The 18,151-nt window shown below is 39.2% G+C and overlaps 2 protein-coding genes and 1 long non-coding RNA gene across 6 annotated transcripts in view; 1 reads left to right on the plus strand and 2 right to left on the minus strand.

Annotated features, from left to right (window-relative positions):
• dcun1d3 (defective in cullin neddylation 1 domain containing 3) overlaps nucleotides 1–1,787 on the minus strand; it is a 66,150-nt gene extending 64,363 nt beyond the window's left edge. Inside the window, exon 1 of the mRNA XM_082543199.1 lies at nucleotides 1,698–1,787. The gene's annotated coding sequence lies outside the window, so the exon portion shown is untranslated. The remainder of the gene's footprint in view (nucleotides 1–1,697) is intronic.
• A 19-nt stretch (nucleotides 1,788–1,806) lies between these two features.
• Nucleotides 1,807–18,094, plus strand: med24 (mediator complex subunit 24). 2 transcript variants are annotated; one of them, XM_082543190.1, is made up of 26 exons: nucleotides 1,807–1,910; nucleotides 2,139–2,269; nucleotides 2,348–2,430; nucleotides 2,556–2,594; nucleotides 2,684–2,757; nucleotides 3,010–3,233; nucleotides 3,584–3,695; nucleotides 3,799–3,949; nucleotides 4,126–4,239; nucleotides 4,516–4,569; nucleotides 4,689–4,771; nucleotides 5,249–5,335; nucleotides 5,550–5,661; nucleotides 5,926–6,068; nucleotides 6,218–6,255; nucleotides 6,366–6,448; nucleotides 7,259–7,437; nucleotides 7,757–7,856; nucleotides 8,356–8,531; nucleotides 8,685–8,949; nucleotides 9,470–9,651; nucleotides 9,740–9,833; nucleotides 9,956–10,055; nucleotides 10,925–11,005; nucleotides 16,890–17,038; nucleotides 17,780–18,094. In XM_082543190.1, exons 2-26 carry the CDS (start codon nucleotides 2,140–2,142, stop codon nucleotides 17,894–17,896), a joined length of 2,970 nt encoding a protein of 989 aa, XP_082399316.1. In that variant the 5' UTR covers nucleotides 1,807–1,910; nucleotide 2,139; the 3' UTR covers nucleotides 17,897–18,094. The 2 variants fall into 2 exon arrangements, with proteins under 2 accessions (XP_082399316.1, XP_082399317.1); XM_082543191.1 differs by having other exon boundaries at nucleotides 5,562–5,661.
• LOC309712432 lies at nucleotides 12,958–15,942 on the minus strand. 3 transcript variants are annotated; one of them, XR_014278288.1, is made up of 5 exons: nucleotides 15,909–15,942; nucleotides 15,172–15,787; nucleotides 14,661–14,813; nucleotides 14,206–14,296; nucleotides 12,958–13,594 (listed from the first exon to the last, which is right to left on the minus strand). It is a non-coding gene; the product is annotated as an uncharacterized lncRNA (long non-coding RNA). The 3 variants fall into 3 exon arrangements; XR_014278289.1 differs by having other exon boundaries at nucleotides 15,172–15,207; nucleotides 15,656–15,933; XR_014278290.1 differs by having other exon boundaries at nucleotides 15,172–15,933.
• Nucleotides 18,095–18,151: the final 57 nt, after the last annotated feature.

An 18,151-nucleotide genomic window follows, 5' to 3' on the forward strand; every position in this document is an offset into this window, starting at 1 on the left:
ATCTACATCCAGGTAATCCTGGGAGACTTTGAGCACCACAAACTAAACACTAGTGAGTCCCATTATAATGGGATTACTCAATAGGTTACATAGAAGAAAAATAAGAGTCAGCAAAACTGGGTCTGTCCCGGCAGTGAAGTCATGAGAACAGACACAGAGCTGTGACTTCAGTCTCTCTGGTCTCCCCAGGGGTAGACTCAAATCTCTCAGTACCCTCCACTAATGCAGCTCTCCACTATGTAGAAGGCAGAGGGGATAAGATCACTCTGCCCAAATTCACCGCTGCACACACACACCTCACAGCTTCATAATCTCTCCAACCCTCACCTACCAAGACAACGCCAGGACGCATGGATCATCTCTTGCTGGCTGGCACAGGGCCGTCCCAGGACACAGACTTCGCTCTATCAGGACACCGTCTCCAGTGTCAGGCAGAATAAGGGTCTTTGTAGTCATAAACTCAATACAGGATATTCCCTAGCAGAAGTAGTTGGGTGGTTTTGATATAGAGAACAGTATCCCTTTTAGCATGAAATACAACTGAGTTCAAAAGTTAAAAGGAGATAGAGAAACCCCTGCCTGAGTAGAATTTTTTTAAATACCAGTGCCACTTTCAGCATTGTTCTGAATATATTTTCTTCTTGAGCATGTGCTTTGTGAGTAACCAGATTGTTTATTTATTTAAATCTAAATAAAGGAGCCATTTCCACATGTGCTCATAGTTTATTCCACCCTTGTTTCTTTCTGGCTTTCTAAGAGTGTGAACTGTTGTAAAGACACATGTCCTGTTTTGCTTCTTTTTTTTCACCTCAACATTCTGACATAATAAACAAAATCCTGCTGAAAGGGACTGGACTGGCACACACAAAAGAGGTACACCGAGGTAGTGAATCACACAGCTGAATGAGGTGGTTATGTAAGACAACAATGCATTTCACTGTATGCATGGATGAAATAATCAAACAAAATAAATGAAACTTAGTTATATCAGGTATAACTTATGTCATCATTTTACAGCTAAAAGTACAAGAAAAAATCAGTTAACGTGGAAACAAACACTAGTTGTTACTAAGTTAAGTTTGGGTTTATTTTAGGTTTGTTATGTCATAAAAAAGCAATAATAATAACACCTACACACATGGGGCTGCTGAAATTTATAAGTAAATACATCATTGGCCTGGAAAACTGCAAGTATATCAGAAAAATTTGTTCTAAAAAATACCTAAAGCAAAAGCACTTATTAGCCATAAGGATTCATTTCAGAATATCACCAAATCAATATTGTGTAAACAAGTTTAATATGGTAGTTGTAGCTAGTTTTACTTGGTCTTCATACTGCTGAGTAAACTAAACCTAGCTAAAATCTCCAATAAATGAGGTGGTGTATAAAGTCCTGTATTTGCCTCCAAAATTTAAAGGAGTAGAAACAAAAAGTTGCATAACACAAAAAATACTAAGTCATGCCTCTGCAAGAACTATACTTTCCTTCATTTTCACTAACAAACAAAACGACACTGCAAACGGCTAACAAGACATCACAGGGGTCAGGCTAAAATAGCTGTTTATATTAGAAAATGATTCAGTTCTTTGGTTTCATGTTTTACCTTTAGCTGGAAGGCACAACAACATTTTTGCTGCCTTCATTTCCTTATGTATAGAAAGGGGTATAAATACAGTGGCCGAGCCATGATTCTTACCTTTGTAAACAGCGTCATCTGCTGCTAGTCGAGCGGAGCGCTGCCGGTATTCCCCTTCAACCAATCCGCGCGAAGAATACTGAAACGTCAGGAGATTAACCAATGAACGGGGACGTCTTTCAAAACAAAAACGTCGCTTCTTGCGTCGTGAAGCTGGGGTCCTATATAAACAAATATATTTTAGCGTAAGCTTCTAAAAACTCAAAGCGTCAGGTAGGTATCAGATTTAGCACCGCTTTAAGACTCGTTTTGGTGTTAATTTGTTGTGAAAACTGTTTGTTTTCTGTATCCGACAGGAGAAGTTTTCTTTTAACTATTTCATTAGCAAATAGCATGAGCTAACGTAGCTAGGAAATAGTGTAAAATAAGCTTGAGTGTTACAGCGAAAAAACGAACAGTGACTGAATGGTGGCCATTTTTATTGATCTTTTCCCCCGCCAGGATGAAAATGGTCAATTTGAAGCAAGCCATTCTGCAGGCTTGGAAAGATCGTTGGAGTGACTACCAGTGGGCCATCAACATCAAGAAAAACTTCCCAAAGGGAGTAACATGGGACTATCTCAACCTTGCAGGTTGGTAGTAGTCTGTTTAAGTATACCGGTTCTTGTGTTTTCTAAAGTTGCTCTAACTGTTCCTTGTATATAATTCAGAGGCTTTGATGGAGCAGGCGATGATTGGACCATCCCCTAACCCACTCATCTTGTCTTATCTCAAATATGCCATAAGTTCACAGGTGAGATAAAGCACTTGTATTTTTTTTTTTTTTTTTAAAGCAAATGAAAACGTGTGAAACTGAGAAGATTATCTAACCTTGTTGGTTGTTTCGCATGTTGTTATTTGTCTCCTCTCTTGCCATAGATGGTGTCTTATTCCAGTGTGCTTATGGCTATCAGCAAGGTAGTTTTCTGCATGACAATACTCAATGCAAAATTATTTTTACTATAAGAAAATGTGAATGATCTTAATACTTGTCTTTTCTGTGACAGTTTGATGATTTTTCCCGGGAGCTCTGTGTCAAGTCACTGTTAGAAATAATGGACATGTTCTGCCATCGCCTTAGGTATGTTAAGTGTTTCTAATGCATCTGCATGAATCTAATTCACGTCTTTTAAAATTCTGATGGATGCAGAAATGTTTTTTAGAACCAAGGTTTGCAGAAGAGCATCTCTAAATGCACAACACATCAAACAACACGACAAACCATGAAGCCGATGAGATCCAGCCCTGTACTAGCAAGGTGTACCTAATAAAGGGACCAGTGAGTGTGTATCTTGTTTAAAATGTCACTGCTTCTTGTCTCTTATTGATCCAGCTGTCACGGAAAAACAGAGGAATGCATCGGGCTTTGTCGGGCTCTGCTGGCAGTGGTAGTGTGGCTGCTGCAGGGCTGCGCGTGGTACTGTGAGAAGCTCAGAGAACTGGGTCCATCAGCCAGCACAGAGACCAGTCTTGGAGCCTGCCAGGAAAGGCTCCAGAGTCTGATGAACAGCACCAAGAACAGAGCTTTGGTCCACATTGCCAGATTGGAGGACCAAGGTATAGAAGTGTGTGTGGGTATTTGTTTACACACAGGGTTGTGCTCAGTGAAGTCTGGCTGTAATCTGCTGATGTATCAGTACAATAGTGTATAAATTACCCGAGGCTCTATTAACATGCTCTCAAAAGTTTATTGGCAGTTTATTTACCTTTTAATATTAAGTAATTCTAAGGCAAACACCTGCATATGTGTGGAATCTGGCAATTGGCAAAATTATTGGCAGTCAGCCATAGTGATTCAAAAATTTCACTTAAGCTAAAACTGTCATTTTTGGCCAAATCTTGAATGTGTGTTTTTGTGCCGAGCGTGGCATCTAAACACTGTTTCTGCTGCTGCTTTTCCTCCACAGGTTCCTGGAGCAATGTAGAGCAAGCTGTGCTTAATTTGACAGATGGTCTTAGTAGTGTGACTAACTCAAAACTGCATACTAAATTAGAGGAGAGCTTGTCACTAGTAAAAAGGTGAGGCTGACATGTTAATAATGAGCAAATGATCCTAATTTGACAATAGTTTCAAGCGTCCCATCTGACTTCTTTGTGCCGATTTCTTCACTCTCTTCTTCAGTATTCCCCTGATGCTGTCTGAGCAGAGTGACCCTCCAGTTTATGCCTCTTTTCCATCAGTTCATGCCTTCATCATGCTGGAAGGCACTATGAATTTGACAGGAGAGATACAGCCACTGGTGGAGCAGTTAATGATGATCAAAAGAATGCAGGTGAATACTAAGCTGTGGAAAAAAAAACTGTAAAAATTTAGACTGTCAGATTTTATAAGACAAAGGAATTTCATTACACACAAAAAAGAAAATGTTCAGCTTTTGGCCAAAGTATTACGCAGCCTTTCCTGGTGAGGTTTTGTGTGATGCAAATGGAATCTTTCTATTCCCATCAGAGAATCCCTGCTCCCCTTTTTGTCCTGGAGATATGGAAAGCTTGCTTCACTGGCCTCATTGAGTCACCAGAGGGCACAGAGGAGCTTAAATGGACTGCTTTTACTTTCCTTAAGGTTAGATCCACTTCAACGAGGAAAACTTGGTCTTCTGTTGTCTTTTTGTCTGCCTTTTGCTGCTTTTACTTTTTGTTTATATCATTGCCTGCTTCCTTGACTCTGTTTGTTGTGGATTTTTATTGTAGTTTAGAGAAGGAATAGTGTGCAAAATTTTGTGCGGTGATTTTTAAATCTCCCCTCTGAGCTGTCTGCATGAAACTGATTTGGTAGTAATATTACTGTCTACCCTTCACAGAAATCAGATGAAATTAACTTGTGATTTCTTAATCTCAGATCCCACAAGTTCTACTCCGACTAAAGAAATATCCTCAGAGTGACAGAGGACAGGTAAAGTAAATGCCTGACTGATCTTTGTATTGGAAGTTAACACCTAGATATTGAGCGCTGGGTGTGTAATGTCATAAACTGTCTTTGTCACTTTCAATCGTTGCAAACGTTTTTCCCAGGATTTCATGGAGGATGTGAACATAGCATTTCAGTACTTACTTAAGCTTACGCCACTCCTGGACAAAGCAGATCAGAGATGCAAGTAAGTGTTCGTAAATGTCACTGGAGATGCCCCTGATCTCATAATAAGATTATATAGATAACACAAGCAGCTATAGCTACTAAGCCTGGTTCTGCCGTAGGCTTCTTCCTGTTAAATGGGAGTTTTTCCTTCCCAGTGTCGCCAAGTGCTTGCCCATAGGAGGTCATCTGATTGTTAGGGTTTCTCTGTATTACTGCAGGGGTCTTTACCTTATAATATAAAGCACCGTGAGGTGACTGTTTTTGTGATTTGACATTATATAATTGAGTTGAACTGAAATGGCAGTAATTAAATATCTTTTATATTCAGGTGCTGCCGTCTGTGACATTGTTAAAGCGGCTATTATTAGAATTATTACCCATCTTCCATTTACCATCTTGTATTCTAATAGTATAGCTGTTTATGTTTACCTGTATATACCAAGTTCAACGATGTTCCAATTTTTTTAATTTTTTTCCCTTTTGCTTCTTTACGTAGCTGTGATTGCCTTGGAATGCTCCTGACAGAGTGTAATAAACTCGGGCTGCTGTCGGATTCAAATACAGTTAACCTCACATCAAAGCGGTATGGGTTTCTCTGCTATCAGAAAACATGCGATTATGGATATTTTAGGACAAAGATTACCTATATTTCTTTTTAAAAATTTTAATTATATTGATGAGAAATGAGAATGGAATTTTATCCACTATATTCATGTCATTTCCCCCAACACCTCCATCCTATCCCCATCCTCTTCCCCGTCCCTTTTTATCCTTCTCCCCCTGCAAATTTGATTCAGGACCGAGGACAGGGAGTTCGCCCCCAGGCTAAAGACTGCAGAAAATGCTAACATCCAGCCTAACCCAGGCCTCATCCTGAGGGCGGAGCCCACTGTTACCAATATTCTCAAGGTAGCACCCCATAACCATGTTTGAACTGTGCATGTTTTTAATTAAATTATATCAAAATGCAGATGTAGTGTTGGCCATTGACAGAAGTGCCAAAGAAGGTTCAGAGAATCATGTATATGATTGTAAAAGTGATCCACAACCAATGAGACCTAATGTCTGAAAATATCAGAATCAGTGTGTTTTAAAGGTCACAACATTACAACAGCTTAGTGTTTGTTTGTTTTTTAAAAATACGAGTATAAGTTTTCCATCTTTGTTCATTAGACAGTAGATGCAGACCACTCTAAGTCTCCTGAGGGTCTGCTCGGTGTTCTTGGCCACATGTTGTCTGGGAAGAGCCTAGATCTGCTCCTGGCTGCAGCAGCAGCCACTGGGAAACTCAAATCCTTTGCCCGGAAGTTCATTAAGTGAGTAAATTACGCTTTTGAACTTTTAGTAACAAGAACTTTGTAAGACCGGCAATGTTCAAGTGTTGGGAGATTATGTGCAACGTCATCTTGAACGTGAAGTTTTCGTGTGTTACTGTGTAATGTTTCATCCCCCTGTTTTGTTCCAGGCTTAATGAGTTTCCCAAGCACATCAGCGGGGAAGGATGTGAGTTCAAATACAAGAGTGGCATGTTCCGAATAGGGAATTTCTTCTTTCATTCACACGATCTTTCAGTGGGATACTAACACTGTGGATGTTCTCCTCCTTTCCGTTAGCCAAGTCTGCGTCTGTACGGGCTCTGCTCTTCGACATCTCCTTCCTCATGCTCTGCCACGTGGTGCAGACATATGGATCTGAGGTTAGTTCAGTTTGACAAAGTTCAAGTGCACAGAAACAGCCCAGGAATGGCTTTATTGCAGCTCGCTGGACGGCTTTGGAAAATGTAACAGAAGACTTTCTGTTTTCACAAGTTTTAAAACTTTTGCTACTGATAAAGACATTGCCCATCGTCATTCATACTGCACTGTTATAATTAGGTAATAGATGTGTATGAAATGTTTTTTTTCACTGCATACTATAGAAATTACTTTATTTATATATAATTTTACAGTGAATCCACTGTTTAAAAAAACAGTTTTTGTGAATTAACGAAAGCTTTTATACTTACAGGGCAATAATTACACAGAGCTGCCAACAATTCCAATGTCATTTTACACATCTCTTACAATTTAAGCCCAAAGAGTTTTAAATTTAATTTAATTTTAGAATTTCTTTAATTTACAACTGCAACATTTCTTTATCTTGACAAAATATTTTTTTTTAAAAGAGAATTTTTCCTTTTTCTTTTATTAAGAGATCTCAGGAGTTAAATGTGTAGTTAAACTTCTTTATGCTGACAGAAAGGGGATTTCTCTGGTAGGCTGTATGTGGCCCTGCGATGTAAAAATTAGTTTTATGTCGTTGAAAATTCAAGTCTTAACTATGTTAATTGTGGACAGACTTACTTTGCATCTGTATTAAGCAACAAGGCTTTTTTGCATATTAAAATATTCTATAAAGGTCTTCGCTAGCGTTAAAAAGGGAGAAAAATGTGGTGGTCACCTCAAAATAATAAACAGTAGAGATACTGTCTTTTTGAGCAGATTGTGATCAGCTGACTTTTGTCCAGGTGATCCTATCAGACCCCAGTCCTTCAGGAGAGACGCCCTTCTTCGAAACGTGGCTGCAGACATGTATGCCTGAAGAGGGCAAGACTCTGAACCCAGAAAACCCCTGCTTCAGACCCGAGCCTGGGAAAGTGGAGAGCCTAGTGACCCTGCTGAACAACTCATCAGAGATGAAACTAGTGTGAGTGAAATCTGTAAATGAATCATTTACAGTCAGTGCAGATGTTGCCTGGCATTGCTGCGGTAATTAACTTTAGATCTTTTCTTTAGATGGTGGCATACTCAACCCCGTCATGAAGTTGCTTAACACCCTGAACTTCATTTACATGCCTGAATAACAATTACGATAGACGTAAAAGAGCACAGTTTTTTACTGTACTGTATTTTTGTTTGACATAAATGTTTCTGATTTTAACTTGCACTTATTTAGTGTTTAGAAATGTCTTAAACGTGGCCAGCAATGCTCTGAATGTGGGTTTTTTTTCCTAACCTTGTGACAGGCAGGTGAAATGGCATGAGATCTGCCTTAGCATTCCAGCGGCCATACTGGAAGTCTTGAATGCATGGGAGAATGGTGTGCTTTCTGTAGAGGCGGTCCAGGTTTGTCTAGCTTCACTATTTTTCCTTCCTGTGGGTAATAAAGATTTCTTGTGGTTTCCTAAGTATCTCATGTCTGTGAAGGTTCTCAGTCATCCAGGTGATCGTAGTCAAAGGTGCTAGCAAAGAAAAGCGTCTTAAAGAAGTCCAGATGCTTTTCTTTGCAAGCTCCTTTGACTAAGTATCTCATATGATTTTCAGGTTTCAACCCTTCCCACCCTTGTATTTCGTTGAGTCATGACTTGACATTTTCCACTGAATATGTCGAGACTACTTGAGTAAAAAAAAAAAAAAAAAAAGCTGTGAAAACGCGCATCATTAGTGACGTCTAATAGGTGTAGCCAACTTGTCGCTTCTTCCCTATTCCTTTCAACTTTGTTTTCTAATGCAAAGTGGGAGGATGCCCATTTTAGTCAGAATTCGACCGTCTCTAACCCTTCCTTCTCTTCATTCTGCTAATCACATCCTTCCTCTTTCCTGGGTGCTGCCATTGCAAGCGTAGAAGATTACTGACAATATCAAGGGCAAAGTGTGCAGCATGGCCATCTGTGCGGTTGCATGGTTGGTAGCCCATGTCCGGATGCTTGGAAGAGATGAGCGGGAGAAGCCCCAGACTATGATCCGGCAGCTTGTAACGCCACTTTATGGGGAGAACACTCTGCAGTTTTACAATGAACGGTACAAACGCATAAAGAGCACATCCACACCAGCACCCACCGACTTTATATTTTACAAATTCTGAGAAATTTCCTTGTTCTGGATTCAGTTTGATTCTCCGTCTCTCATCACCCGAGTTAAAAGTAACATCATTTTCTTCCACAATCTCACCAGCGTGATCATAATGAGCTCCATCATGGAGCACATGTGCGCCGATGTCTTCCAACAGACGGGTGCCACCCTGCGGTCCCCAGTGGAGGGCCAGGAGCCGATCCCCTACCGCAACCTGCTGCCACCCAAAGAACCCATCCATACGGCCCTCAGCAAACAGTTCCAGGCAGTGCTGCGTAAAGGCTGGGTGGACAGCCGAGCTCTGCATCTGTTCGAGAGTCTTCTCAACATGGGAGGTGTCTTCTGGTTCACTAACAATCTGGTCAAGGTACGCGGATAAAAGGTCTGATGGTTTATGCAGTGACCATCGGCAACACTATCGATCTTTAAAGGCGAATGATTTTTATTTATTTATTTTTTAACTTGAAGATTTTCTTTATTGGCTTCCTTGATGTGTTACAATTTTACTTGAGCAACCGTTAGCCAGAAACGTAGTTAAATTTTGAAATTTAAGCAGAAAAAGTGAGAACATCGAGCCAGAGCAAAGACGTTAGTGAAACCAATGTGGTTACATTAGATAAAGAAAAGCTTTGCATGCATTAATTTCCTCATAAAATGTTGACGAATATGTGATGTATTTATGTACTTGTTTTTTACCCAAGCCTGTAGCGGTTTCTTTGCACGTCATTGACCTTAAATAGTGTTCGTAGGAGTCCGTGTTGTCGGTTGTGCAAACATTTGTGCATAAAACACTGTTGACATTATTCCGTTGCACTAATGGTCACTAATCTCATTTTATTCAAATCAATGTCCAGTTTGTGAAAACATGAAACTGTTTCTTAACACAGGAACTGTTAAAGGAGACACGGCAGGAGTGGGCCAATCGAGTGGTAGAGTTACTCTACAGCATCTTCTGCTTGGACACCCAGCAGATCACCCTCACGCTGCTAGGTACCATACTGCCCAATCTACTCACAGACTCCGCCCACTGGCGCAGCCTGGCAGACCCACCTGGAAAGGCACTGGCCAAGTAAGAGAAGCTTAATACCCTAAGGGCAGCAGTCGCTGTGGCGTTTTTGACTTCCGGTTTTGACTTTTGTCTCTGGATGTCCCCTCAGGCTGTCTGTGTGGTGCGCACTCAGCTCTTACTCCTCTCACCACAAAGGTTCTTTCTCAGCTCGCCAGCGCAAAAGGCAGAGAGAAGATATTGAGGTAAAGAAGCTCTTTAAAAATAAAAATTTTAAAACTTGGTAAAATTAGGAGAACGTGTTTTCTGTAAGAGGACGTGTTTGAGTGTAAAAATACTGACATGATTCCTTTATTATTCCCTGCAGGACTACAACAGCCTCTTTCCCTTGGATGACACTCAACCATCTAAACTCATGCGGCTGCTCAGCTCCAACGAGGATGAACCTGTAGCCCTTTCCAGTCCAGGTTAGGCCCCTTTGTGCCTGGATTTGAATACACCGTCAAATGATAAAGCCTGTGGTTTACAGATGTCTGAGCTGGGGATGATAATGGTGGTAATACCAGAGAGTTTCAGAACTGTAACAGCAAGTTACTTCTAGTAAGCACTTAAAATGCTTTGTGAACTGGTCTTCCTCCTCATTAATTATCCTTCAAGTGCATTGGCTGCCAGCAGGTTCTAACTTGAACGCTGCCATCCAGTGCTTCTTGCTTTGAGCGATTGTGCAGTTAGCATACCCCTTTCACCCTGCTATTCACATGACTTAAAGTAATGAGCATTTATATTAACTGCTATGGAAATTTTCCCTTGTTTAGTTTTACACAGAAACCCCCACACAGGATGTCAAACTTCAGTGTTGCATGACTTAGGAAAAAAGTGCTTTGATGTTAAGACTGAAAGTGACACTGGTTTTCTTGCTACGTAAAGTCAATCATTTAGAAACCGTTCATCAACGCCGGATGCCTCACTTTATAGACTTTTTAAAATTTTATTATGAATAAAATACATCTTTTAGCGCAAGGAGAAAGAAACATTTATTTTCCATGTTAAGAAAAAAAATCAGAATTAATTTATTTTGTTAAAAAAAAATCATCTTTTCATTTTTAGTATCATTGAAATGTCTTATTCCAGGAATTATGATTATGATGTAAGATTGCAGTGGAAACCAACCGTCAACGGATCCTTAACTTCCTTTTTCACATCCTCTAGATTTTTAAATGGTTTTTTTTGTTTGTTTTTTGGGGGGGGAGCATAAAATTTCCTCGAATGACTAAATTAGTAGAACGAAAATGAAACTTGTCAACTCATCCATCACATCTTCCTTGTCTTCCTGCAGGAGACCGGTCTATGAGCAGCTCTCTATCTGCCTCACAGCTCCACACTGTCAACATGAGGGACCCCCTCAACCGAGTCCTGGGTGAGAATCTTGCCAGCATCTCTTTTCTCTCATCCCCATTTCTTTCATAGAAATGTCTAAATTACGATGAACAAATTCAAGAAAAATCCTGAATTAACTAATCAGGGAAACGATTTGATGTGAAACTGGAGAGGCTGGTATGTTGCTGTGATTAAAGCCACAAGATCTCCAATTCTGACGGCCCAATGGGACCTCATCCAGCCCTTGAATATGTTTGCAAGGCCAAACACAGAGCTAAGACACTCATTATTTTCATGTAAAGTGAATTTTAGTGTGATGTTTGTTTGTTTTTTTTCAATCAAAGTCACGCTAAAAGAAATGTCTGACATTACTGAGAATTATATTTTGCATGTTTAAAGTTAGCAAGAATGCTATATGTTATATGAATGTGACTTTTTAAAATTTGCATGATTTAAAAAAATATATATATTAGAAAGAACCTTTTTTTTGCCTCTGCAAAACAACACAATAGATTTTAGACCAAAACGTTGTAATTAAAGTGCAAAAGCTTTAAGCTTTCATTTAAGTTTAACAAAAGTATTACATCAACTGCTTAGGAATTGCAACCATTTTTATTCATAATGCCCATTTTCTGAGGCTTGGAAATAATTGGATATTTACTGAAAAGCAGATTCATGACTAGGTGAGGCCTGTTTCCTCTTTATATCATGACACACTAACAGTTTATAATATCTGTAGTTGATTCCATGCGTTGAACTTGTATTTGTCTTATCACTGGAGCTTTCACAATGAAGTCCAAAGAGATGCAAGCAGAGAAGACTTTCATTAGACTAACGGAAATCAAAATAAAACTTAGAGAGATGGTGAAAAAAAAAAAAAAAGCATGAAGTGGTCAACTCAGCAAAACCAAACAGTGTTAAAGACCACAGAAGAAAACAAAAGTGCGTGATCACAGAATTATTTCCTTTAAGCATATAACCACATCAAAAACACATTGAGGATGTAGGCGTAGCATTTAAAGGTCTACCATCAAGAGACACCTTCGTCAATGGAAAATTTGTTGATGGTGTGACTGCTGATGGAAGTAGCAGGATGAAGTGTTAAATGCATGGGGCTGTGCTGCACTGAAAAAAATATGTTGTTGGATTTACTTAATTCAATGGTGGACATTTGTTGCACACAGATGTTTTGCTTTGGCAGCAACTTAAACCATTGAGTTAAATTAACACAATTTATTCATGTTCAATAAACCTGTGCAATTTGTGTTGATAAAATGTGACTTAAACATGTTTTGATAAAGTAATTTGAGCTCTTGGAATATTTTAATCCTTCACAATTTTCTCACGTTATCCCAACACGATTCAATAACTTTTACCCAATACTACTTGGTCACTTAAATACTACATGTTATCTTCAAATTACATTTTGCTATTATATTCTAGTATCAAATACACAATTTTCAAATGGAGGCCTTATAACAGATTGTATTGTTCTCTTCCAAGATGGTTGCTGGCATCCACCAGTAACCTTTCAAAACAACATGTCTAATTTCACTGCAGTAGGTAAAGAATTAAACTGACATTACTCCTCTACTGAATCTATATAAATCAACAGTTAAATAATGTCAGTTCTTCCGTGTTCTCTGGAATCAATCGCAGCAAAGAAATTAGACTGTTTCTTTTGAAAAATGTTGGGAAAGAACAATACAAAACATTCTATTTAAGGCCTCTGACATCAAGATTCAGTTAAACAACAATTATAACTAAACAATTTGAGGTAATGTTAGTTTCCATTAACATTAAATTAGGTTACTGAATTGGCAAACACCTTCCTATTAACACTACCCATTTTACCCCAATAACTAAAGAAATTAGCACTTGCAGGTCAAAAACTTTATTCAAGAGACGCAAAAATAACATTGATACAGTGACTGTCAAAAATTACAGCACTGATCATACTGTGACATCTTGGTTCAAAACAGCACACTTAGAAATATTCAACGTTCTTTACTTCAACTGAATGAAACTGAAAATACCATTTCACACGACCCATATGGGATATTTAGACTGTATAACTGTTCACGCTACATCTCTTCACTAGTAAAAGAAAGAAAAAATACAAAGAGAAATTTAAAAATGCTGCCAAACAGACAAACAGAACTTGTACAGAGCAAAAGGAAAAACAAACAACAACAAAAAACAGCTCGTCCTCATGGCAGTTGCAGAGTATATAAAAATGAACCCTGCGATCCGTTCCTGGAATTGAGCTTCAAAAATGCAGCAGAACAAGTGTGAGATTTAAATGTCCTCTCACCTAGAGCTGGTCACCTCACATGCATAACAGTGAGCTTCGTTGCAGGAGCAGTTTTGTCTTAGTTGTGAGCTTTTCTTGAGAGCTGAGTTGCATCCAACTCCATTACCACCCATTGAATCACCTCAAAAGTGTAGCAGAGTTGTGATGGGTAACTCATGTTGAAGGAATAAAAAAGGTCCAAACAGCATGGCTACTGCAAAGGTCACGTTATCCAGATCTTGAAGAACAACATCAGAAAAGTCATTGCCTGGCGCATCTCTGGAGACAGATGTTCATTGTGGTTTTCTCAATCTGTGCAGTGGCCTCAGGCAAGTCCTGGTTAAACACAAAACATTTCTTTAAGATTCCTTTTTAAACTCATCTCTTTTGAATCTACCAGTTCTAATGTTAGAGTAATTTAAACCAATGCAAGCAACATAGTAAATAGCTATAGCCAAAGAGTGGCCTGCCATGCTGCCATTCATGGTCTAACAGAGTTTCTAAGAGAGGGTGAAAAACATAATAATTTCAAATGCTTTACATTAGTTTTTGTTAGAAAGACACCGGCCCATCAGAAATCCAGGCTATGTCACTCAGAAGATGTTAGAATTTAGACTTTCAGCCCCACAATTTGGTTAGCTGTTGGTCAGTTGGTCTTTTTTTTTTTTTTTTTTTTTTTTCAAACAAAAGCTAATGTAAATACTGGTGGGATTTTCCTTTGTTCATTAGAATGACAAATTTAAAGTTTTTTCACACTGATGTGACCCCTAATACAGGGGTGGGGGTGGGGCCTCAAGGGCCGGCGGCCGAGTTCACTACCAGGCCTCATGTGAACTTCAAATTATTAAAGAGGACTACTGGTCCTAACCAGTCCAATGAGGATCAAGTGGATAACTAAATGCATTTTTAAAGGTTGCAAATCCACAATCTACTCATAAAACACTCACCATGAACTCCTGCACCAAGATGTTGCAATTGTCTTTCACACAGATGCGGAGCACTTTGATGAGGGACTCCGAGCATTAATGTCATCCTTGACTATTATAACAAAGAAAACAGAGATTTGTGAACTTTTCAGTAGCACAGAAGAAAATGATCCCAGACAAAAACTCTTGACTTTTTAAACCAGTCAACATGCAACACCAGCATCTACAAAGCAATATCAAAAGTTCCTGTTTGACATCAACTTTATGGATATATAGTTTCCAGAACATTTATTTTTAAAAAAAGATAAATTTTTCTCAGTGGGCCAGTAAATGCATGACGAAAATTATGGCATCCTTTTAGTGGAATCATTACTCACAGGTAATAGTTGACTGTTTCAATGGATGTAGCATAAAAATTTTACTGACCTAATGCAATACATATACACTTTGTAGTTAAAGAATTTTAAAGTTCTTACTGTCATAATGGCAGCTACATCCTTTAGCTTTGTGCCCTGTTCCCCCGATCACTTTGCAAACACTTTCAGCAGACTGTCAGAGAGAAACTCAGCTCCGTCAGAAACCTTGACTGCAAAGGCATGGTTGGGATGCACTGGAATGCTGCATTTTATCTGAAATGACATAAAATTATTTTGAAATAACAGCAGGCACTGTGCTTGGTTAATCAGTAATGTTTTGTTGAATAAAAACTGTGTTTCCAGATCTTATGGGATTAAAAAAAATCCAAAGATGTTTGTTTCTGATTTGCAACCCAAGAACCCACAAGTTACAACCTCATTTCAGTTCAAGTGTGCATTAATGCGAGTCCAGTAATCACCTTTCTGGCAATACATACAGGTATAAGTTAAACCTATGGCAGATTTTGGATTTCTCAGTTGTATTAATAGGGTGAGTATGCATGCACCTAATAATTATAAAAAACCCATTATAATTAAGTTACAGAAACGAAAATAGAATATACTTTCTTACCATAACACCTTGAACCCACAATCCATCAGCTGACTCCTGGTGAAATGCAGAATAGAGGTCGTCTCTCAATGTGCAGCAAAAAAAACAAAAACAAAAAGAAAAGGACAGCAGGTGAGGCCAGGAGGGGTAGGGATGTAAGCTAGCATAATGCCGCTGATGATATTAGCTAAAGCTGTTCAATGTCCAAAATCTCACTAACACCATGGTGCAGTAAATACACAATGTAACTGAAGAGTCAGTTGGCAAATCTATTCACACAGAAAACCAAATTATGTTATGAGTGCCTCGTAATTAGGTTTAATGTGATATTACGGCTCTTGTGCCAAAGACAAATTCAAATGAAAAAGCGCCAATTCTTTGACAACAGATAAAACAGCAAATAAGCTAACGGCTCTTTTTTAGCATGTTACATGGCGACACTCTAGACGTTTAACTACATTTGTCTGAAATATGGTAAATATTAATTCAAAAAATCAAGACATACCAAAAACGTAGAGTTGGCTGCTCGACTTGACTGAGATGGATGCCTTTTTTAAACCACGATCCAAAGCCCGCGAGATGAAATCACGCGTGGTTTCACGAGATTTAACGTTGCTATCTTATTGACTTACTTCACCTGAACATGATATGAACAATTTAATACACCCTTTCTGCATATCATGTAGTTTTTACACTATATAGTTACATTTAACTTTAAAACATGAGGCAATTGTGTTAAATACATGCAAGATGCTTACATAAATCCAAGAGATGGCCAGTCCCTTTTTTTCAGTGTGTCTCTCAGAATCAGCCAAAGTCTGCAAAACTGATTAGTCAGCATTTCACGATGCAAATGGATAATGACCCAAAGCATGCTGAAAAAAACAGCCCAAGAGTTTCTCGAGGCAAAGAAGCGGGATATTCTTCAGCGGCCAAGTCAGTCAACCCAAGTGAGCACTGCAGAGAGACCCACTAATAAGCAGCAATTGAAGGCGCTTGCGGCAATCAGTATAGTTAACTTTATGTTAGTTTGTCCAATTACTTTTGAGCACCTGAAAATGGGGCACCATATATTAAAATGGATGTCATTCCTAAATGTTTAATGCACTACTTGTGTTAAGCTCTTTAAATTCAAAGTGAAAGTCTTCTTTCCAGTCAAGTATTTTAGATTATTTGGCTGAAAATCCACTGTGGTGTTATTAAAAAGGCACAAAAAAGGGTTATCATCCAAACTTTCACGGGCCAAACGATAAACACGACAATGTCTGGGTTTCTGGGGTGGACCACCTTGGGTCAACCACCTTCCGTGTATGCTCATTTAAATTAAGATCTGGGGTTCTTAGGCTTTTTGTTATTTACTCGAACCTTTGTCGAGCAGTTTCTGCAGTGTGGCAGAGTGCAGTGTGCTGCTTTGGGAAACTGCTGTCATCAGGGAGTGCCATTACAACAAATGAAAGCGCTTGATCAGCAATAACATTTAGAAAGTTGATTGGGTTAATCTGGACGTAGCCTTTTTTGTTAGATCCTCTCCTGATGAACAGATTTGCTTACCTGGATGATTAAACATGCATCAAAACATTTAGATGGGTGGTTCATGCCAAAGAATGCTAACACCCAGCCCAACAGTGCACTGCAGCTACTACTCATCTTGTCAGTGGTGTTGATATTGGGGATGATTTGATTTGGGATATAAAATAATTCAGCAGGATAGTACTTACCATCTGTTCTCTTTCTTTTAGCCAACCTTTTTCTCCTCATTTCCTCCATCCTTGGCTCAAAGATGGCTGGACCTCACACCCAGTTTGTGCAGAGCTTCATGGAGGAGTGTGTTGAGTGTCTGGAGCAGGGAAGCCGTGGGAGCATCCTGCAGTTCATGCCTTTTACAATGGTGAGTTATGAGCTGTGAGGGGAGAGGCCAGACAGGTGGAGATAAAGGAGGGAGAAGGATGACTGCTTCTTTAGATATTATCGGGAAGGGTTCAGGAATCCTGCTTACAAGTGTTCTACTGCCTTTAAAGACTGAGTGTTCTGATAAGATCAAGAGGGAGTCTGAAGGTCATAGCACAGATGCTTCTTGCATTTGCAAGAGATATTAATCACTCCTACAAGCTTCGAAATGTTAGGGTTGCCACATTTTCAAAACGTGCAGAGTTTGAAATGGAATAAAATGCCAAGAACAAACCAGAATTGATAACAGAAAGGAGAAAAAAAGAGTAATGGACAAAAAATGGTAAATGGCCTGTATTTGTATAGCGCTTTACTAGTCCCTAAGGACCCCAAAGCGCTTTACACATTCAGTCATCCACCCATTCACACACTGGTGATGGCAAGCTACATTGTAGCCACAGCCATCCTGGGGCGCACTGACAGGCAAGACAGAGGCAACTTAGCTGATTTAGTGGAACATCTTTTTCTAGTTCTGAGAAAAAGTATTTCTTAATTCTTTTCTTTTGTTCTAGTTACATTTTACAATAAGTGTCCCATGAAAACCAGATCAAGGGTCAGGAACACACCCACTCAAAAAAGAATGACAATTAGCCTTGAGCAACACAATAAAATTCTTACTGTTCTTGGGAAATACCGCCTCTCAGAATAACAGTTACTTTTCTTTTTTCTTCTGCACATTTAGGTTTACGAGTTGGTGAAGCTGCCCGCTCTGGCCAAACCTAAAGTTGTGCTTGCAATCACTGACCTGACTCTGCCGCTGGGGAGACGTGTAGCTGCCAAAGCCATCTCTGCTCTGTGAGGCTCGGGTTTAAATTTACCTCCGAAATAAATCGAGGCATCGACGGATTTATCTTCTGTTGGTGGGCAACAAAAGCCCAGCGGAGGGCTGAAAACAGTTTGCAAGAGCTCTGGACTCACATTGTTTTGATATTCTTTTATATATTTTTTTTCACACTTGTAAATAATTTTGGAATAAATAAAGAAATCAGACAGAAAATCTTCTTTGCTTGCCTGTGTTTATTGGTTGCATTTGTTTTGTGAGTTTTTGTGACAC

This window comes from Aulonocara stuartgranti (genome assembly GCF_965226115.1).
Source record: "Aulonocara stuartgranti genome assembly, chromosome: 8".
In the NCBI taxonomy this organism is placed as follows: domain Eukaryota; kingdom Metazoa; phylum Chordata; class Actinopteri; order Cichliformes; family Cichlidae; genus Aulonocara; species Aulonocara stuartgranti.

What these genes read in the sequence shown, in the direction of transcription:
- med24 (XM_082543190.1), top strand. Translation starts at nt 2,140, where the DNA reads ATGAAAATGGTCAATTTGAAGCAAGCCATTCTGCAGGCTTGGAAAGAT. An exon ending in GCACATCAGCGGGGAAGGAT is followed by an intron (nt 6,256 to 6,365) that starts GTGAGTTCAAAT and finishes CCTTTCCGTTAG; the next exon opens with CCAAGTCTGCGTCTGTACGG. An exon ending in TGTAGCCCTTTCCAGTCCAG is followed by an intron (nt 10,056 to 10,924) that starts GTTAGGCCCCTT and finishes GTCTTCCTGCAG; the next exon opens with GAGACCGGTCTATGAGCAGC.